Here is a 22,566-nt window from a genome sequence, read left to right as displayed (position 1 = left end):
AGATTCGAATGTCATTAGTTCATCCCTACTCAACAATTTTAAAAGATAATCTGGAAATATACAGAAGTCTGCATAAATACGCAATACCTCTCTTTATTTAAACTGACATTAATGTGTCAAATATTGTAGATAACCCATTAAAAGCGGGGTTAAATATTAGTTCAGCCTAAGCCACCAACTATAATTGGTTAATAATTGAAAACTGCCCAAATATTTAGTTGAGCTGAACAGAATCGCACTCGTTGGACAATAATATACTCTTAATATCTTAAAGAGATAATAAAATATATACTCGCAAGAGTTTCGAGAAAACCAAAAGAGTCTTGCACTAGTATGAGTAAAATATTCAAAGTGATATAGAACCGTGTGTAGAATACCCAATTAGGTAAGCTAAATTGAACACAATAAGATAGTTAAAATATAGTATAAATGCTTTCGTCGAGAGGGCTTGATTATAGGGTGACTTGTTACCATTTTCTGGTTTGCCCACTCACATATGTAAGTACATATATTTTAATTAAGGCACATAATTGCACTTCTTTACCAAATAAGTAAGCCTTGCTTGTAAAATTGTGATTTATTTACTTGTAATGTAGCTTAAATAGATTGACATGCATAATATAAGAATAACATTTTATGAGTTATCAAAATTAATTCCATACTCATATAGAACATGTCTTATGTCTTTCCCAGTTTTGTAAAATAGAAATTGTAAAAACATTAAACTCTATACGTGAGATAAGTACTTGAATTCATCAAGTAAGAAATTCCTTTGTAAGGCATTGAGTACAGCACATGTCAAATCGCCCACACAGACTACCGCAATGTTAGCAAACTGCTCTCTCTGCAGTCAAAGTCAGATCTCTACACATCTGCTCTCACTAGTACACACACACATACACATACGCAGCCAAAGCAGAGTAAAAGAAATAACCGGCCTTTAGACCGGCTTAATTGCTACCTCTTGTTTACTCTCGCTGTTTAAGGAGAAAAGGTGTGGTGGAGCATATTGTAAAACTATGCACAGTTTATTGAATAAGTTCTTATATTTAATTAATTTATACAAATATATCATACTCGTGCCATTTAGTTCGACTTTAAAACACAATCAACACACATACGCATGTAAATACAATCGTGCTATGCTGTGAGATAGCAAAGAGTGGAGCCTAAAATTTCCTTGTATACACACACTCACTCTCTCTTTCTCTCTTTTAGTATGCCGGTCGCTGAGAGCGCTTCATGTGGGAGTGACGCCGCCCATTTTGACTACTCAAACGTATAAAAGCCGGCACTCAACCTCTCCAACAACAGTCAGCTTTCATTGCTGTTGCTGTTGACGCTGTGATCGGTTCGCTGTGTGCTGTGTACCCAACAAAACGCAAAGCCATCTCCAAACATAATTGACAATTAAGAAGCGCAGCTGGAGCTGAATTTTTTGGAAAAGTACTTTGAGGTAAGACTGCCTTACAGAGTGGAGTGAAGAAATGCAATTGCGAAAAAGAAGAAGTGAATGCATATTAGTTGCAAAGTGATGTAATTAAGTCAATTGATTTTGCCAATTTGAAAACGAAAAGAAAAAGAATAGAAATTAAATAAAAGCCGAGTGCATATTGTTGTCGGTAATACCTTCGTCTTCGTCATCGACTTGGTGATCGTGCCTAAAATTAGAACTGTCTGTAAATCGATTTGATTTGTGGGTCAATCGATTCGAAATCGAAAAGTTTTGAACTCGTTTCGGGCATTTGTAGTTCTCGCCTACGACTCGAATCATTCGCACGCAAATATGTGAAGGACAACGACGTGCGTGGACCCAATCCAAACCCATCCGAAACCAATCGACCAATAACGTCGAACGAAACCATCTTCGAATTGCATTAGAAATAGTAAACTCGAAATCACAATTTTCATTTCATTCGGGAGTGCGCGTACGAATTTCAAAGCGTGAGGTACTGAACTGTCGTGATCGGAACTACTTCAGATTATTTTTAAAGTGCAATGCGTTTTTCAATTAAATTTCTTATATAACTGAGACAATAACTGAAACTATACCAAAATTTGTAGACAATATTTAAGTTTATGATGAAAATGAGCATACTTTCACATCAGATTATTGAAATCAGAATTGAGACACTGCGGCTTTGTAAATGACTTTGATAAGAATGTGCTATGAGGCTTGGTTAGTTCAGCTGTAATCAGTGCGAGTCAGCTTCCAGTTTCCAGCCCTCTCGGTTGTATTGTTTGGACATCTGGCACTGGATTCTATATAGAAAACAGCACGTGTTATTTCTGACGTACTTTTCAGGTTCCTGACCTAATAATGAAAAATATATTTGGATTCCAAAAAAAAAATAATAATTTTTAATATGATAACTGGAAGTAGAAAAATTCAAGATTTGCATACAAATAAGAAAACCAAATATGCAAATTGATTTCTTCCAATTTACCCATTAACCATTTCCTCTGACCTTTTTGAATTAGTCGAAAACTTTTTGTAGACTTTTCGAAAAACGATTTCACACATTTAATTGAGCAAAAGAAGTCAATAAGACAGCATCGAGAGACGAAGCATTAAAATAGCACAGCATGGCTAACAAATTGCAATCGGATTTTAATTAAATCATGACACTAAAATACCCGTGGCCCTTGCACCTCCTCAGCATGGATCTTGCCAAATTAAATTCAATTGAAGCAACAAGTCGTGCAAGTGGGATAGAGACGCAAAAGAAAAGAGCGAGAGGGAGAGATAGATAGTCAGAGTGAGAAAGCCAAATCGATTAGTGCAATTTGAGACTCGAAATAGCAAAAGCAAAGGCAAAGGCAACCAACCGATCGAGGAGGGGACAAGGGATCTTTGCAATGAGCTAACTGACTGAGTGACTGAATGGGCGAGCTGCCAAATGTATCAGGCACCAAAAGCGACGAAGACAGCAAAGCAACACTTCCAATTCGTTTCGACTTTCCACAAGACGCCGCGACAAACAAAAAGGGCTGAACAGCACTTCCTGCCTAACAGCTTGCAGTTTATATTTTATACTATACTATCGTAAGCGAAAGACAATGGAAATAGGGGTACGCCCCCGAGAACGGAACGGAACGGAACGAGACAGCGTCAGCGTCAACGACAGCGCCCCAACTACAACTGATCCGACAGTCGCCTCATTTAATTTGATCTCTGTAGAAGTGACGTGGGTGTGTCTCGGCACTCGGCTCGCGTTGTGGCTTCCTCATCCACCTCCAGTCTCCAGTCTGTAGTCTGTAGTCTATACCCTGAGTCTGCAGTCCGCAATTTCCAAGTCGAACTTCTGGCATAATCAATGCATTTCCGCTTGGCAGCCATAATAAACAGCATCGTACCGTTGATTTATTGCAATTGTCTTTAGGAATGCTGAAGGCAACGAAAGAGCCGAATATGGAAATATCAAGTATACGCAAATTAAATGGATTATGAGACTTAATTATCACGTTATTGCTCTTCGAACACGTATCGAATTGGAAATACCATTGTGAAATAAACAGATATGAATATCAGAAACTTCTTGAACTATTTCAGAAATATGTTTATTTGCCATTAGTCCACACTTATCTTATCAGGTTTGCTTGAAACTAATTAATAGCTTACCCCAAGGTGTCACGATTTCAAATAAACACGTTCTTCAACCTTCCAAACGTCATATCTGTTATCTGGCCCAATCTAATGCCTAATCAGATTAGCGAACAAACAACTACTAGGAGCTTGTTATTTTTCTGTCAGCTTATGGGTTTGTGTAAATAAGAGACCTAAGCAAATAAACTCAAGAAAGAAATTCGAAATTCGAACGGAGAAACATACGATTGATATAATTCTCTTTTTGTTATCTTTATTTACACAGAGAATTGCATTGAGTAAACGCAGAAATGGCTGACGAAGCACAAGCACCACCAGCTGAGGGCGCCGCACCAGAGGAGGGCGCACCACCAGCAGAGGGCGAGGCTGCACCACCAGCCGAGGGTGAGGCACCACCCGCAGAGCCCGCCGAGCCGATCAAACACAGCTACACGCTCTTCTACTTCAACGTTAAGGCCCTGGCAGAGCCCTTGCGCTATCTGTTCGCCTATGGTGCCATCGAGTACGAGGACGTGCGTGTCACTCGCGATGAGTGGCCCGCTCTGAAGCCGAGTAAGTCAAGCAGATCTTTAGTATCTAGGATCTCTCGAGTAACCACTCTTATTATTAGCCATGCCCATGGGACAGATGCCGGTGCTGGAGGTGGACGGCAAGCGTGTGCATCAGAGCATCTCGATGGCTCGCTTCTTGGCCAAGACAGTGGGTCTGTGCGGTGCCACGCCGTGGGAGGATTTGCAAATCGATATTGTCGTTGACACCATCAATGACTTCCGTCTAAGTAGCGAACAATGTGTGATTCAGTTTCATGTTCAGTGTCCTTGATTAACTCTCGAATTTTTAATGTATAGAAATTGCAGTCGTCTCGTATGAGCCCGAGGATGAGATCAAGGAGAAGAAGCTGGTCACACTTAATGCTGAGGTCATTCCGTTCTATCTAGAGAAACTGGAGCAAACCGTCAAGGATAACGACGGTCACCTCGCATTGGGCAAGGTTCGTGTCGAAAGCAACACTTGATTTACAGACAAACTTTACTTTGAAAATGTTTTTCCCCACAGCTCACCTGGGCCGATGTTTACTTCGCTGGCATCACCGACTACATGAACTACATGGTCAAGCGCGATCTGCTGGAGCCATACCCAGCTCTGCGCGGCGTCGTCGATGCCATCAACGCCCTTGAACCGATCAAGGCTTGGATCGAGAAGCGTCCCGTAACCGAAGTCTAGAGCTAACCAGCCAGGCAGCGGCAGCGAAAGGAGAATCATTGCACAATAACAGCAGCATCAACAACAACAACACCACACCAACTCCAATACCATACCAACACACATTTTTATTACTACTATTATTATTATTATTTACACATTTTGTTCCACTCTTTGATGGGAATCTAATTCATGTAGACCTACGAAAGGGATTTAACCGCACGGGGTTGCGTTCGGAAATTCAATTCGAATTTTAGCGCAGTCCTCTGGCACATGGCACTTTATAATTCTTTTTGGCATAATTCTCTTTGCATTGCCTAGAATATACGTAACTATTCATCAGCGGATCTAATTTCTAGCTTTTACACCAACTTTCAAATTTATAAAGTTCGCGACAATGAAAAACGAAAAAAAATATAAATATATAATATTAACCAATTATTGCACAGTTATAATATTGCTCTACTTTTAGAAAAAGACTCCATATGTATACTCTAAAATCTTACTATATATCTGTATGTATATATACTACTATATATGTCCACATCCTATAAGTTTAATATTCAACTATCTTTAGTCCAATGCGAAGAGTTCTAAATATTTAAACAACACTACACAATACAGAAAATAACGCAAATATTCAGTTCATTTTTTTAGTTTTTTTGTATTATTTTTCTTTTTTTATTACGCATTCGTCTAGCCTCAAGAATTTTCTACTTCCGACCATTAAAACATTGAAAAACACACATAGGGATTCGGTAAAAAGACTCACAAATATTTGAGGTTATAGACTTAACCAAAAATTGGATTTATATACAACACACTCAAAAACAAAACTGCCAGCATAAAATTATGATTTTGATATTTTTTATTTAAATGTATATTTTACATTCAAATATTTGCAACATATTTCAACTCACCCATTTTAAATAAACGACACACAAAATAAGAATTGAGCATACTTTTCGAAAGCACGTAAATTGGTTTTATTTAATTTTTAAGCAAGCTTTAGAATCGTACATTCACCATTCCTATATTCATACATTCAAGATTTGGTGAATTTACCAATGGGAGAAAAAGTATTTTATTTAAATACTTTTACTACTTTTTTGAAATTAAAGAAGGAAGTATGTGGAATCCATGTTTACTTACCCAACAGATTATGAAGACTGCAATTGGAAAGCAATGAAATACGGATGATCATGATGGTTGAAATGAATGAGAATTAACTTTTCCATCAAATCTGCAAGTGTAACAAGTGTTTATTTTGTGATAACAATATAAATGCATAGCTGGTCAAATCTAAAAAAATCGTACTCATTTACGCCTTATGCTTCCACACAGGATGACGTTTTTCAATGAAGCTTGTTAAACCTTCTTTGCAGTCGTCCAATTCCAGGTTTTCCATCATTTTGCTCTGACCACATTTGTAGGCATCTTTAAGTGGCAGGTTTAGTTGTTCATAGTAAAATTGCTTTCCCAAGCTAATTACTGCACGACTCTTGCTTTTAATGGCCCTTGTAATTTCATCAATGGTATGATCCAAATCCTTTTCGGCCACCACTTTCGTGACCAATCCAGCTACGTAAGCCTCTTGGCTAGTAATTGGCAGACCAGTCATTAGCATATATGCCGATTTGGGACGCGACATGACGCGACCAATTGCCACACCGGGAGTATTGCAGAAGACTCCAACGCTAGCGCTGCATGAAAGATATTAAATTAACTCTATGATGAATATAGTATGGTTTCAACAGCTTACCCGGGCGTGGAGAAGGTGCTCTTGTCTGAAGCCACGATTATATCACAGGACGCAACCAGCTGACAACCTGCCGCTGCAGCCATGCCATTTACTTTGGATATCACGGGAACTGGCAACTTCTGTATATCCAATATGATGTCAGTGATCTTTTGAAAGACTTCGTTTCGGTATGCAGAATCATTGGCCTGCAGCTCCTTTAAGTTATGACCAGCTGACCAAATCTTGCCTTCAGCCGATAGCACTATGCAGCGAAGTTCGGTGTCATCGGGATCCTTAACAAGATCTTTATGAAGGGCATTCATCATGGCCATCGAAAGAGAGTTACGTGTGCTCTGATGGCACAAAGTAATTTCGCGCACACCACCATTATTCGAGACCTATGTTTTTAAAAGCGAATAATATTTATATAATAAATGAAAATCCTTTGATTTTATATTTTACCTTTACATATTCCTGCGATGCGGTACTAGCGTAACGAACATTAAAAGTGCGGGTACACTATTATGAAGGCAATTATTAATTATGGAATTATGTAATTCATTTCAATATTTAATATTTACTAATTTAAGGGTATTCGGCAAAAAACGCATCATTTTGTGCACAAGTTAATTAATTCTTCCACAATCAACAGGCTCTTCCAACTCAAATGTCTTATCGATATCTATCTTTATCGATTGTTACACATTGCATTTTACCATTTTACACTATCATTATAAGCAACGAAAAATGTGAAGATAGTGATAGATTTAGCCCAATAAATTTGATGGTAATAAATTACTTCTTTTATGGAAAACATGCTAAATTACAATTTTTTGGCACAATTGCTTCAAAGCGTAAACAAATAATATTGACTGCGTACTAAGCTCGCATGTTTGCGTTGCCATTCGCCCGGAAGCTATCGATACTACTGCTTTGTTATCGGTGCCAGCTCAACAGCTGTGCAGAGCGCTCATTTGTTTAGTAAATTTCTCTCGCTAAAATACAAACAGGTGCCATCAATCTATGAAATTTGCAAAGCAAACAACTTAAGCTTAAAGCACAAAATGTTAGTAAAATAATAAACTGAGTACAAGTAAATGAATGGTGAATGAAAATAACTTGATAAATATAAGCCGTTGGATTTACATTGAGAACAAAGACCTTTGAGCTAATAAACTTACAGTTACACACATACACATGTGTGTGAATTTGTTTGCATGTGTGTATATAATTAATAAATAAATGAACGCTTATGGAACACGTCCGATACGCTTATCAACAGACCAGACCATTTGTTAACAATTATCAAGCAACTAGCTCACACGATTTTCAGTTATTGACTGGAAGTGCGCGAGTACGGTTCATTTAAAACTCATATAGTTTTAATTTTTAGCTATATACTCAAATCGGTGACACAATGCGGCCATTTTCTGGAGGGGATTGCGTGAAGCCCATCGGCGGTTGCATCAATCGGGCCTTTGGCGACAAGGAGCCTTGGCAGGTGGCTGCAATTACAGCAACAACTGTTTTGGGCGGCGTTTGGATTTGGACGATTCTAACTAAAGACGAAAGTAAGTGGCATTCATCTAACATGCCATCAATCTACTTTAAATTCTTTTGACATACATTCTAATCCCACAAATAATCTTATCTGCCCCTCACTTTAAATGTCTTGTATAGAAAGCCAAACACAAGTTCATATGGTATGTACAGCTGTGACCATTGAAATAGCAGTGCAGACGACCTACACATTTAAAGTTGAAAAATATTATTATAAACACAACTTCGAGACAAATTTTTTTATAACAGCTTAATATATTTAATTTGCGATAATTAAACATATTTTTCATTTTGGATAATTCAATATTTTTCCGAATGTGGATATTAACATATGAAAATGTCCGTATTATGAAGATCATTGAAATAGCAGTGAAAAAACAAAAATGTAATAAATTTCAAAAAATCTTATAAATAACTTAATCCTTCTAAATTTCGAGTTGAATACGACCTTATAATTTGTTGTGTAGCCTTTATTGGCTATTAGAGCCTCACAGCTACGTGGCATGGAGTCCACCACGTCCTCGCAACGCTTGCAGGGATTCTGGCCCTATACCTCCTGTACAACTTGTCAAAGGTGTGGCTTAGATGTCGGGGATTTCTTGGCAACATAATGCTTGAAGTCCTCCATCAGTTCCCAATCGGATTTAAATCCGGAAACTGTGCTGACATGGCATTACATCAGTTTTTTCATGACCAAACCACTCCGTGACCAGTTGGCCGGTGTGTTTAGGTTTCGTGGCTCTGCTGAAAAGTCCATATTGAAGGGGCATTTCATCCTGAGAATACTTCAGCATGATGTTTCTTAATATATTTTCAAAGATTTCTTGGTCTATGATCTCATCGATCATATTTATAGGTCCCACACCACTGTATGAGAAACATGCCCAGATCATGATTTGAAGACCACCATGGTTAGCGGTCTTAAGGGTATGGTTTAGGTCATTTTCGGTGATTGGTGGTCAACGGACATATTGTCTTGAACTTTTCTAACAATTAACACCAGTTTAGACTCATTTGTCCAAAGAATATTACGCCATTTGGAAAGTGGCCAGTTCAAGTGGCGCTTGGCAAACTCCCACCTCGCTTTGAGATGTCTATAACCAAGTAATTGCACCTTTTCTGGACTTCGGGTATTCAAATTTGTATCCACCAGTCTTCGGCCAATAGCCACTTAACTAATTCCCCAACTCAGCCCTGCTTTAATATCCCTACAGGATGCAAAAGGATTAGTTTAGCTGAAGAGCACTATGCATCGGTCCTCTCTAAAATTGTGGTTTTTTGTATCACACTACGGTTTTCAGGCTTTGATTTATAATTTATGTCATTAAAAACCATTTTGGTAAAACATTTTAGGCGACACAGAACTTTTTTATACAATTTTGCTCCTTCCTAAGCTCAAGAAAGGACCTCCTCTCTACATTAGACCAGTTAGGTCCTTTACACACTAAAATTAATTTTTTTTTTATAGTTATAGTGTATTGTCGTATAAACTACAATAATAAACCAGATTAAACTCACTTTTCATAAAATTAAAAACAATTTCGGCTTTTTTAGTGGAAGAAAAGAAAAAACTGCTATTCTAATGTTCAGCCCAAAAGTGGTGCACTTGGGTAAAAATATCAAAATTTCAGAAAAACTGATCAAATCTAACGGGGTTTTTGCTGTTTTCTTATCTTTATGCTTCATTTTACAAAAACAATGTGCTAGCGATCAACTAACAAAAAGGAATAACCAAAAAAAACGGTTACATAGTCTTTTCTCTGTCGCACTGCTATTTCAATGGTCACAGCTGTATGTATGTACTATAGTAGCTATATACATATTTTTGTACTTGAGTATATAATCAATAACCCACACGTTCAGGTACTTTGAACTCTGTCAAAAGGCTTTAGCACGCATTCGACGTTCCATCAACTTTGAAGTTTAATTTAACTAAGAGATTATTGATAGATTAAGCATATCTTAGTAATTTACTTGGTAACGGGATGCGGATTGGTTTCAGCAAAAAAGCTATAGAGACCTAATTATAGTACATAAATAGTTTCATAATAATCACGGCTAGACAGATATATAAACCTTTTATCGCTGTAAGCAATGTGATAAATTAATACTGATATGAAATGTTATTTTATGACTAACTCTCGCTTTTAAAATTTTTATCAATGAACTGTAAAGTATAGAGTTCCGTTTGTCATGTTTCTGTATGCCAACACATAAATATGTATTTCCTTTCAGCGACTTTCAAATGATATATAGATTACTAAAATTGCGATAAGACAGATTGACCAAATTTGATATGGACGGCTGATAAAGAGCGATCTTATGATTTTTCTTTGTTCAATTTGTTAAACATTTTTCTTTCTTTTCAAGGTCTGTATGTGCGAGGCAAACGTCAGTTCTTCAGACTAGCCAAGAAGCTGCCACCTGTTCGACGACGCATCGAGCAGGAGTTAAAGAAAACGAAGGACGAATTTGAGGCGGATATCAAGAAAAGCAACCAACACCTTACATACTCACTCCGTCTGCCAGAAAAGGGTCTGAGCAGGGAACAGATTCTGGGCCTGGTTGACGAGCATCTCAAGACTGGTCACTACAGTTGGCGCGATGGACGAGTGTCGGGTGCAGTCTACGGCTACAATCCAGAGTTGGTTGAGCTGGTCACAGAGGTGTATGGAAAGGCATCGTACACAAATCCTCTGCACGCCGATCTATTCCCAGGCGTGTGCAAAATGGAGGCTGAAGTGGTTCGCATGGCTTGCACTCTGTTCCACGGCAACAGTGACTCCTGCGGTACTATGACCACTGGAGGCACCGAATCCATTTGCATGGCAATGAAGGCTTACCGAGACTATGCTCGCGAGCACAAGGGCATCACAAAGCCCAACATCGTTGTGCCTCGCACGGTGCATGCAGCATTCGACAAGGGCGGTCAGTACTTTAACATTCACGTGCGCTACGTTGATGTCGACCCAGAAACCTACGAGGTGGACATCAAGAAGTTCAAGCGTGCTATCAACAGTAACACCATTCTGGTGAGTTAGAAGTTAACTTGCAATGAACGTTTTTGATAATAATAATAATCACTTTCAGCTTGTTGGCTCTGCACCCAACTTCCCATATGGTACAATTGATGATATCGAGGCTATTGCTGCTCTAGGAGTTAAATACGATATTCCTGTGCATGTTGACGCTTGTCTGGGCAGCTTCGTTGTAGCTCTTGTGCGTCATGCTGGCTATCAGCTGCGACCCTTCGATTTTGCTGTAAAGGGCGTTACCAGCATCTCAGCTGATACCCACAAGTATGGTTTTGCCCCCAAAGGCTCATCGGTCATTATGTACTCAGAGAAGAAGTTTAAGGATCATCAGTTTACGGTCACAACCGACTGGCCTGGTGGCGTCTATGGATCCCCAACTGTAAATGGATCACGTGCTGGCGGCATCATTGCTGCCTGCTGGGCCACAATGATGAGTTTCGGCTATGAGGGATACCTGGAGGCAACCAAACGCATTGTGGACACAGCGCGTTACATCGAAAGGGGGTAAAGGATAAGCTAAAGTCAACTTTTTGAAACATTTTAAATTTATATTTGATATATTTTAATAGTGCACGCCAAATTGATGGTGTATTTATCTTTGGCAAGCCGGCAACTTCCGTTATCGCTCTGGGATCCAATGTATTTGATATTTTCCGGTTATCCGATGCACTGTGCAAATTGGGCTGGAATCTGAATCCATTGCAATTCCCCTCTGGGTACGTTTACACTCTACAATACCCAAATCAAATTAATTATAAATAAACCTTTTAGCATTCACATCTGCATTACGGACATGCACACTAAGGCCGGAGTGGCGGACAAATTCTTGGCTGATCTCCGTAGCTGCACGGCAGAGATCATGAAAGATCCCGGACAGCCCGTGGCTGGCAAATTTGCTTTGTATGGCATGGCTCAGAGCATACCCGATCGCTCGGTTATTGGCGATGTGACCCGCTTGTTTCTGCATTCCATGTACTATACACCTGAGAAGTGAACAACAATGTGCAACGAATTGTAATAATCCATCCCACGAAACCCCAACTTTGTATTGTTATTGTTTCCACATGTATATCATCTGTAGAATATTGATTGAATGGCGTAATCGAGGGTACAAAGTCTTTGTTATCGACATTTTTGGAGATCATTTTATGTGTATTTATTTGATTACTATATGTCAACTGTGAATTGTATATCTATTAAAAGATTCCAAGTAATTGATTGTAGTTTTGTAATATTTGATGTCACCTTATTTATAAGTTTGAAATGAGTTGCGTCTTTAATTTAATTATACTTGGCTGCAGATTTTACACGCTCATATCCTCTCTTTGTAAGTTATGGACATATATTTTTAGTTTCACTAACTATCGGAAGCGGAAACATTTATTTATGCGGCTGCTCATTTATTTCATAGAGCACGTGTCAGGTGTCAAAATATCTCTAGGTGCTGGCAGCAACAAGTTTTCGGCAGACTCATTGGAGACGCGACACAAGACGAAGAACAACAAAAAGCAATACATTATTTTTTCACACAGCTGTGCAACAAATGAAACCTGTCGCACATTAACATGCGTCAGTCAAATTTGTTCACTCCCACACAAGTGTTTATACCTTTGAGTCTCCTATTCACATTACAAAATATTCCCAAACGAGCCGAAAACAAAAATGATATCCAAACACCCAAAACAAAAACCGGTGTTGCCAAAAACAAACTTTTGAGTAACGAAAGAGTTGTACCGTAATGGAAAATGATGGATGGCATTTTCTCAATTTTCCAATTAGAAAATTAAAAAAATAAAGTTATATTATATGAAATTAATATAATTATATTTAAGTCCCCAAGGGTCACAGTCTTTATTTCATAACTGGTTGCAGGCCGACAACGCCCGCGCCTCCTCTTCAGTTAGCAGTCGACGTCGCTGTTGACGCTGACGCCAACAGCGACGACGACGACGACGACAACGCCGACGCACAGGTTGAGCGGCTGATTCGTTCATTCGCTCATTGCGGGGCTTCGTCTCTGGCTGCCTCTCCATTCGGTATGTGTCCGTTGCGAGCGTCAGTCGCACTCGTCGCGTGTGTTAAATAGCTCCGTATGTCAAAAGTTGAGTCCACAAACCAGATTTGAAACCAATGAATATAATAACATAAAATATGGCATATAATTTCATGGAAATTCATTAAGGGCGCCATATCATATTGAATATTCAGCAAAAGATCAAAAGAAATCCAACTTGTTGTGCTTTTTGAACAGGTTAGCAGTTTAACTTGTTAACGCTGAGTGGCGCCCTTTGGCACCTAGCAAGTATTGTATATAGTACATATAGATATTATGTCTGTAGCTCAGTTGAAAACATCGAAAGTGGTTCTTAAGTGAGAGTGTGTGTGTGTGTGTGCGAAAGTGAAGTGCAATAATAATAAATTCTGCTGATTAAGTGTTATTCTCAAAAGTCGATTGCTTAGACACTACTGCACAAAAGGAATACTTCAATTAACTTAGGTATGTAGTGACACCTATCCGAAACACTTGACGATAGACTAGCCAAAGTTTAGCGATAACTTATAATAATGGACAATCATCTAATGATCATAATCAATGCATTGTTTGCATGAGTTGCTAATGGAATTAACAATCCCTAAAGAAATATTGTCTCTCTGTTATACGATAATAATTGACCACAGCAACAGTTGAAGCTACAAAGTCAAACAAATAGTGTAAATAATAATATTGCGCCATCGATTCCTAAGGTACCAATATAAATATTATGAACTTGCATTTGTTGATAACATGTCTGCGATTATTCCACCTTCAGTAATAACATGCGATCCAATTATAACTTTTATTTTCTTTCTGCATATCTCTGAACATACCAGACGCATATCATGTTTCATTATCGGCAATATCAGTCTTAAGCCTCTCAGCCGTGTATTCGAAATTTCAACCCGATATCGATAAACAATGAATATTCAAAGAATTAAATACCCTCACGCTTTACAACTGCTTTGAATTTTTCAAATTTTCTGGGTCACACAGAATAAAAAAAAAGAATCGCATTCTCTTTGATTTTCCGTGTTATCTACTGCGCAAATTAGATAAGATATGCCCAATACTCTGGGTAGGTTGTTTATTTCTCATTTTCCTCCAGTTTTTATGAGATATGCGATAATGTCAGATACAGGTCTTTGTTTGCGTCGAATGACGTTCGCATATAGGGTAAAGTTACTCTCGGACATTGCCGATGAATGTATATGATTTTGATGCCATCATTAGATTCTACGAGTTGTATTAGTACACATGTTTTTTCGGCATTATTTTTCATTTTCCATGACAACCATGTGGCGGGCATAACAAGTCAAGCAGAACTTGTTTTCCATATGACAACAACACAACACAGCACAACACAACAATAACAATAACTCCCCAAAGGACGTTGGCTAGTTGGGAGTTGGTTCGCATTTCGCTGTTGGGTGGCAATCTCATACTCCGGGTCTTGTGGTTACCAGGGTGCGGTTTTTACGCCTGGCGTCATGTTCATTTATAGCCAACTACATGCTACTAACTGCGTCTCTGAGTTTGTTCCTAGAACTTTCGCTGTTCCTTCGTGTTTAATCGATAACTTGGAAATGGTTTCAGCTAATTTTCGACTTCATTTGATTTACTGTTTGGGTGTTTTCCCATTACATTACTTATGGCAGATCAGGGCAAGAGTTAATTAGTTTCTAATAAATTTACGTTACTGAATATTAAAGTTATAAATTATTTACATATGCATGAAGTAATTAAGATACAATAGAAAGTTAAACACGTTTCGAAACATTCGACTTTTTGTTTGAAATAAAAGTATTTGCTAAATCTAATGTATCCCCCTGGAGTGTTTCTCAAGCTTTGCATTGTTTTGACTACGAATATTGCAAAAAGCAAAAAAAAAAAAAAACAAAGCATATTCAAAGCATTTGGCAACGTTAAAGTTGCTTGTACGAATCCATGCATATTTGCAACGCTCCAAAAAATCCAATAACCAGCAATCACAAAAGGCATTAGCAAAATGTTTTGCATGTCCATATGTATAGCTCAAGCCTACTATATATACACAATCGGATACAATATACGTTATGAGTGTATTCACTGGCAATGCATATTCAAGAGCAATTAACATCAAATTTCAAGAGAGACTCTCCGCGGCGATCTATTGACAAGTCTCGTTATTATTTGAAGGAGTTAGATGGTGCGATCCAGCGATCCAGTGATCAGAAATCCAAGTATCGTAATAACTTATAACACGCGACTTGAACACGCCTTAGAAACTTATTTCGCTTCGAAATTCAGTGTAACCTTCGCAAGCGTGACGCGACGTTTGCGACTTCTAGCAAAAACTGTGACATAGACAGAGACAGAGACAGAGACAGAGACAGAATTCTGAGCAACAGCAAATGAGCAAATAAACTCGCAAGCTCAAGTGATTGCCAAATGACATCAGCTTTTGTTGGCGAGAACAAAAGCACGCTTCAAAACGTTGTAGATACACGACGTCGAAAAGTATCTTATAGTTTGCAAATCGCCACACTGCACACTCTGATGGGTGATGGGTGATGGGTAATTCACCCAAAGTTTTCGACGTCAGAGAAAGTCGAGTTTAAGTTCAAACTTTGATAATTTACATCAATTATAAGTGAATACACGAACTGCAGCTGGCTGAGATACGTACTTTGTCGGTCTTATGATCGCTTTGTTGTTATTGTTAGTAATGCGAGATGCGAGCTGTGATATTTAGAACCGCATCCGCAATTATTCAGTTAATTGATCAATGACTAAACGTGTGGTTCGGATGAATTGCCTCAAGTTACCTGCAATTAAAACGTATCATGACAAATTGATGTTGGGCTGATTGCTTCTAATATGGGCAACAAATAAAACACTTTAATTGGCTTCAGTTAATCCAATAAAGACTATATACAATAATATAAATTGTTTTGCTAGGGCACACTTGATTATGTTATAAGTGATTTCAAGTCATTTCCTCTTCTATGTTTTTATCTTTGCATTTCAAAAACGTAGAAAAACAAATGACTGTGTGATGCAATGGCTTATCGACTTATGGAATGGAAACTGATAAATGAAAGAGACCCAAAAACACAAACGTGGGTCACATTTGTCAAAAGATAGCTTATCGCAGTTCCAATGCGACATTGAGTGCCACATGTGGCATGTGAGCATTTTAAAAGTCGAGATCTCGACTCGCTCTCGAGCTGGTAAAGTGACACCAAAGGCAACAAACTCACGTGACCTTCAGACATGTGTGTCCACAATGTGCATTTGATTCTCAATCTCACTTTGGTCATCGTTCTCGTTCTCTCTTTTGGTTATCTGTGCCAAGTCGAAAGTGATGCGATGCCACAAAGTCCGCTTGAAGGTGAAACCCAGTCACTTGCTTGGACAATGGCAACGTTAGCTGCAAAGTGTGGTTGCACTTGCTATACGAGATGACAGACAGCTGCCACTCTTGACAAGTATTTTCTGTGTTCCACGTTCTTGTTAGCTGCTTCCACAGAATGCTGAGATCAGCTTTTGGTCAGTGATCTCCGCATTGGCAGCGCCCAAAACCCAAAACCAGTTCCCTCAGCTCCTCTCTGATCAGTGACTTTTGGATAGCTGCCAAATAAGCAGTTATTAATCGAATTACTCGAATAAGCTATAAATTAGAGCGCAATTTTGGACAATCTTATCGGGAAACATTTGACATAAGCGACATTAACTTTTTACCTCATGGCGCGTGCTCAAATATGAGCTTGAGCTCTCATTTTGAATGTTGCAAGTGGGAGTTGGAAATCAATAAATACAAAATATACTTGTATGTATTCCTTCCTTGCCTTGACTGACTGACAGTTTCATTCACTGACTCACATCTAATTATTTGAAACAAAGAGGCTGAAACACAACTTTGTTTATGGAATTTTATCATGCAACAAGGCTGGGTTTTTCAAAATTTCTGAAATAACTATCATAAATTACGCCTTAAAGTTAGAATAAAAAGTTAAATTTTTACTTTTTGTATGTGAATATTTAAATAAAATAAAATTATATAAGTTTCAGCATAGGTTTGGAGAGATTTTCACGTTCCATATAATAACAATGATTGATTTTTGAAAACAACAAATTATGCCACTTTAATATTCTTTAAATTTTTGAAATGTTAGTAAATAGTTTTTAAAAAATATCTTCAGCAAAATAAAAACCTTTAGATAAAACACAGGTAAAGGTTCCAGAATACAAATTACCTGTGAATATGACGTAAATCTGATCAGGTATATGAATCTGTGTATAAACAATTTTTTTTGGGCGTTTACTTTTATATTAACACCTTATTCGCATTCTGTTCACTCTTTCTTTGATTTAGAATTATTAATATTTGTTCATTTTATTTGAACTTTGTGCATCCAATTAAATTCTTTTTGAGTTGTCCAAGAGTTGATTTTTTCAAGCATATAGTACATGAATACAAGCAAATAATAATAAAGTATTCTATACTAAGAGAAGTATTTGTACAGATTGCTGCTAAATTAAGCGAGAAACTCATTTTCATAACTACGACGCAAAAGTCCATTAACTTTATTTATTCACAATAGCGTCATAAATATCAGCTCTATCTTGGTACACAACATGTTCGAATAGTTGTCGATGACTAGGTTAAATAGAACAAGTCTATTAACTAGCTTTATACCTTTAATAGACAATGTGCTGCAGCCAAAGATAATAGATATATGTAAATATGTCCATCTGAAAAGAGTTCAAAAAGACCATGAACTCGATGATTAGCAGCTAATGCTCCAAATATGAGGTGAGCATTTAACAGATAAATGACAAGACTTGAAAATCATAATGACCTTAAGCAAATATGCCAAAAGATCAGTAGGTCACGAAATTAAAAGCTCTACCATATTTAATGATAGTAATACTAAAAAGAATAATAACAACAATAGTAATGATAATAATTTTCACAAAAATATTAATAATAATAATAATAACAAACAGGATAAATAAATTTCAGCAAAATTTAATATTTATTAAAACGACGATAAATGTGTTGAAGAAAAGGGGTTTGTGGGAGTTAACGAGCGCTTTTTTAATTGCTTAGACAGAAAAGCTCAGAGATGAAAGAAATGCACAGACGAACATCTGTTTGCTATTGAAATCAAGTACGAATTCTCTTTGAGTCGCTCATGGGTCTCAGTATCAGTTCGACAATCGAGCGTGTCGGTAACCATAAGATATAGTACAACGATCTGCTTCCCCATGTACATACATATATATAGATACATTTCGAACTAGAAGTGAAAATCAAGCGAACATTAACGGTAATTAATTGGTTATTTGTGAAATCTGTCTGTCTCTCTCTGCTTATGTTTTTGCTCTTTCTCTTCTCTTCGCTTTTTCTTCGCTTGAACATTTCGTGGGCTCAGCTCAAGAAGAAAAACTCGTAAAATCGCAATCTAACTTTAGACGATTTCATCATAGTCTCGCTTGCGTTTGTCTTGCGTGTTCGCCGGTTTTTGTTGTTGTTATTATTGTTGTTGTTGTTGCTGAATTTGCTTTTTTGTAAATTAGCTAATATGCGCAATGCGCGAAGCCTCTCATTGGTGGTGAATGTTTATTTTGAAGCTTATTTGTCATCAACGTCGCTCTTCAGACATTTCTGTGATGAGCTTGTGAACAGCTTTTGTTCGCTTTTGCAGCCTGCATACAAGTCTCGTTTATAAATCTGAAAAACATGGCAGTATATTTATCCAAAATTAATCACATGTGCACAGTTTCAGCTGATAACTATCGGAGTGCATTTATTATAAGTATAATTAAGACAACAATTATAATTCCTCATAATTAGTTAATGAGCAAGCGCACACCTCAAAACAGCAAATCAGCTGTAATGCTTAAGTTTATTATTCATACATATTTCACTCAAAAAATTCAAATCTCACTCTCTGACCTTTTGCAGATACGACAACGAATAAATTGAAAGAAGAGAGGAGTGGACCTGAGAAACGAACTCGCGACACCCACACAAAAGCACTCGAACTCGAAGCCAGACTTAAATTATATGGTAGACTGTAGAAATTTCCATATGATTTTGGAGATAATGTGAAAAACTGGTAACAGCATAAGCAACAACAACAACATTGCTCTGCTCTCAGATTGCCAGCCAAATACGAATTTCAAATGTGAACCAGCAAACCAAAATCTGTTTCCAACAGTTGTTTTCGGGCCCAAAAGATTTGCGTGCATTAAAACACACCGAAACAAAAAAAAAAGAATTGTGAAAACAAACCAACATTGGGCAAAAATTATTACTAAAAACTTTTGAAAGTGCAGTGAAAACGAAATATGATTAATTAGCAAACGGAGCAAAAATCATTAATGTATAAATATTAAAGCAAAACGTTTGCATGTGAGTGAAAGATTTTCGCGGCGCGTTGAAAATCGCGCGCGGATTTTCGGTTCTCTTGCGGAAGCATTGCAAAGTGTTAAAACAAAAAAAAAACAACAACGAAACTTAAACAGCGAGTTCATTGCATAAATTTTTGTGGCTGCCAACTATCCACTTAGGTTTCCTTGTGAAAATGGATTTGGCAGCAGCATCAGAGACGCGCAAACTGGAGCCGATTTTTATCGCCACGCCACCATGCACGCCCCTCATCACCTCCATAACACGGACGACAACCCCGCGCGACCTCCCAACCATGTATCACTTTGACTTTGGTAAGTTGCTCCCATAGCCAACGACAATAACAAATAGTACAAAAAAATAGTAAATAGCAGACCGAAGTTCAGAATTCGTTCCATAATTGTCAGACTCTCAAGTACACATGCAATGGAATTTTAAATTTATAAATTGCGAGATAATCAAGACGTTAACAATAAGTTTTTTTTTATAATGGCCCATCGATTTGACTGGAAGTCACTTCCGAGAAGTGAGAAACTTGTAGAGGTAACAAATATGCACATATTAGAAATTAATAAACACACAAATACTGTGAAAATATTTAAAGGTTGAGAAATGAATAAATTGTGGTTAATAATTGACAACATATTAGATTGATTAATAGACGTTACTTAAATAAATATCTCTTAAAGTAAAATGTCTAAAATTATTTCCAATATAACCACCAATTTTATTATTAGTCACGGAGTCCAACTCTATTGCTTCAACAACATTATTGAAGAGTAACATAATGTATTAATATTTATAATGTAAATGTCTTATTAAAATCAAGAGAAATTTGCTGTGCGGAGAGTGATGAGTCAATTAAAAACTTTCTTTCTATGTGTTCACCTATGATGACATCAAAAGCATTGCTTTATTTGTTTTTATTATTTCGCTACGTATTGTATAGGAAGGGCAAGCGTGGTACGCAGTTGAAATCTAAACAATTAAGAAAGACACAGTCAAGGTTTGACTGCACTAGACCCTTCACTCTTTGTTGGACTATTCAAAATCTTTTAAACTCGAATTTGTGTGGGATTTATTTAAAAAAGATTCGATATTAATGTCAGATGACAAAAATCTGACAGATTTACACAAAAGTATTTTTCGGCCATTCGAAAGCAATAATATTGCATACATTTGCTCTTATGTTATTTCCATTGTGGAATTGAGAGGAGATATTAAAATTCTACATTGATTTCGTGCAGAATAGTGACCTATATGAACACATGCAAAAAGTTCGGGGACTTTATCTTTTATATTTGCTGAGATCCATGTGTTCATACAGATGGAAATTTCTGAACCGACTCGCATATCGATGATAGTGTTTTATTTGTTTCACACTCCGATTTCGAAAAACTTAATAGACCCGTTTTCATCTTCCTAAAAGTGTAGTCTAAAAACAAAGTCCAGACTGAGAAAAAAGTAAAAACGAATATAAAGAAGCCAAGTAAACGACTGACAAGCAACAAGTAACGAAAGCACACATCAACAATACAAACATTTAACTATGTCAGTTTCAATTGAAAGCTGCCAAAATTGACACAGATAAATCTTAATTAAATTAAACATAAAAGTCCCATCGAAGTTTCAAAGCACTTTTAAGAACATGTTCTCATTTCGCAGCGGAAGGCAGTAATTAATTACACCCTCATTGTCTATAATATGTTGTAAGGCATTTGACTATAGTATGACAGAAATCGATCAAACGAAATATTCAAATCAAGTCACGCATCAAAATTGCGTGTCTGTTTTAACAAACAATCAACTCAATGCGTCAATATCGTATATATTATATACGAATATGTATATATTATTATTTTTATTTTTATGCCAATAACAGGTAGCACTGAATAATCAGATTTTGTTATGTATTTGGGTCTTGTAATGGCCTTTCTTCATAATATACATACATATATCTCTTAAATGTGTGCCACTTCTGGGGCAAACTTGGCTAAATGCTTAAAGTTACTTACCCAGCCCACAAGAAATTCAGTAGTTCAGTCGGTTCTCGCTCTGTGCTCCCTTGAATCTATTTCGCTTCCTTGACATTGAACTACATTTAACTGAGTTATTATACCCACACTATACTAGACACTGACTCGAAAGACAAATTCCAGTTTTATTGGCAAATAGAATGAATTCCAACGAACCAGTTTTCTAATATGTTCACAACGTAGTTTACTTGACAGCCATGCACAACAATAAAAAAAACAATATATATTTATTACTGTTTCACGATTTTTGTTATTCGCAAACTGTTGTTAAATGATGACAATTCATTAATGCATTTGTGCGAACTTGTTATCAGGTGATCCCTTTCTGTCAGTCCTGCCTACTACTAGTACTTACATTTACACATTACTAGATAAGTCAAATAATGTTCAAACCTACATACATTATGACATTGCTGAAGTTTCGTTGGAATTCAGAGTATGTAAACAAGTCGCGTATTTACAAAGTTTGCAAAACAGCGCTGCACAGCTTGAGCAAAAAGCTTCGCCGAAAGCTTTCTGTTAAGAATGAAACAGTGTTGCCGTGCTATTGAGGGAAATACTGAAGTTTGCGCAGTAGCAACTGTTGCATACTAGTTCAAGCAATTTAAACTAATTAACTGAAATTCAAATATATACACACAAATATAATTTATGTGTGAAGAAAAGTTCTATTTAAACCAAATTCTTAACACTAAGTTTGAATTTCTATTGTGTATAACCTTTGCACTCCACATTCCCATAGAGAATCAATAATTACCTACCTCAATTAATTTTAAACAATCCAAACCAATCGCCTAAGTGAAAGGCAACTATGGGAAGTACAAAGTATTTCACACTTTCTAAAATGCAATCACCAATATCAACAATGATAAACACAGAGAGCAACCAAATAAATCAACTCGAATTTGTATAAACAACTAACAAAATTACTGAACTGAAAACAGAACAG

General features: G+C 37.1%; 3 protein-coding genes across 6 annotated transcripts; 2 read left to right on the top strand and 1 right to left on the bottom strand.

Moving 5' to 3' along the window:
• The first annotated feature begins 1,300 nt into the window (after window positions 1-1,300).
• LOC117569983 (glutathione S-transferase S1) lies at window positions 1,301-5,784 on the top strand. 2 transcript variants are annotated; one of them, XM_034251361.2, is made up of 5 exons: window positions 1,301-1,456; window positions 3,873-4,159; window positions 4,218-4,385; window positions 4,456-4,598; window positions 4,664-5,784. In XM_034251361.2, exons 2-5 carry the CDS (start codon window positions 3,898-3,900, stop codon window positions 4,829-4,831), a joined length of 741 nt encoding a protein of 246 aa, XP_034107252.1. In that variant the 5' UTR covers window positions 1,301-1,456; window positions 3,873-3,897; the 3' UTR covers window positions 4,832-5,784. The 2 variants fall into 2 exon arrangements, with proteins under 2 accessions (XP_034107252.1, XP_034107253.1); XM_034251362.2 differs by lacking the exon at window positions 1,301-1,456 and adding an exon at window positions 1,793-1,949.
• Window positions 5,293-21,727, bottom strand: LOC117569980 (enoyl-CoA hydratase domain-containing protein 3, mitochondrial). 2 transcript variants are annotated; one of them, XM_034251359.2, is made up of 5 exons: window positions 7,133-7,294; window positions 7,014-7,070; window positions 6,573-6,949; window positions 6,128-6,513; window positions 5,293-6,053 (listed from the first exon to the last, which is right to left on the bottom strand). In XM_034251359.2, the coding sequence occupies exons 1-4, from the start codon at window positions 7,163-7,165 to the stop codon at window positions 6,132-6,134; spliced, it is 849 nt and encodes a 282-aa protein (XP_034107250.1). In that variant the 5' UTR covers window positions 7,166-7,294; the 3' UTR covers window positions 5,293-6,053; window positions 6,128-6,131. The 2 variants fall into 2 exon arrangements, with proteins under 2 accessions (XP_034107250.1, XP_034107251.1); XM_034251360.2 differs by lacking the exons at window positions 5,293-6,053; window positions 7,133-7,294 and adding an exon at window positions 21,597-21,727 and having other exon boundaries at window positions 6,061-6,513.
• Window positions 7,474-19,683, top strand: LOC117569979 (sphingosine-1-phosphate lyase). 2 transcript variants are annotated; one of them, XM_034251356.2, is made up of 7 exons: window positions 7,474-7,617; window positions 7,945-8,122; window positions 10,482-11,143; window positions 11,202-11,650; window positions 11,716-11,862; window positions 11,918-13,643; window positions 19,135-19,683. In XM_034251356.2, the coding sequence occupies exons 2-6, from the start codon at window positions 7,969-7,971 to the stop codon at window positions 12,138-12,140; spliced, it is 1,635 nt and encodes a 544-aa protein (XP_034107247.1). In that variant the 5' UTR covers window positions 7,474-7,617; window positions 7,945-7,968; the 3' UTR covers window positions 12,141-13,643; window positions 19,135-19,683. The 2 variants fall into 2 exon arrangements, with proteins under 2 accessions (XP_034107247.1, XP_034107248.1); XM_034251357.2 differs by lacking the exon at window positions 7,474-7,617 and having other exon boundaries at window positions 7,882-8,122.
• Window positions 21,728-22,566: the final 839 nt, after the last annotated feature.

Source organism: Drosophila albomicans, chromosome 3, assembly GCF_009650485.2.
Source record: "Drosophila albomicans strain 15112-1751.03 chromosome 3, ASM965048v2, whole genome shotgun sequence".
Classification (NCBI taxonomy): Eukaryota; Metazoa; Arthropoda; class Insecta; order Diptera; family Drosophilidae; genus Drosophila; species Drosophila albomicans.
Note: the sequence above shows the minus strand (reverse complement) of the source record. Positions and strands in the feature narration are given on the sequence as shown.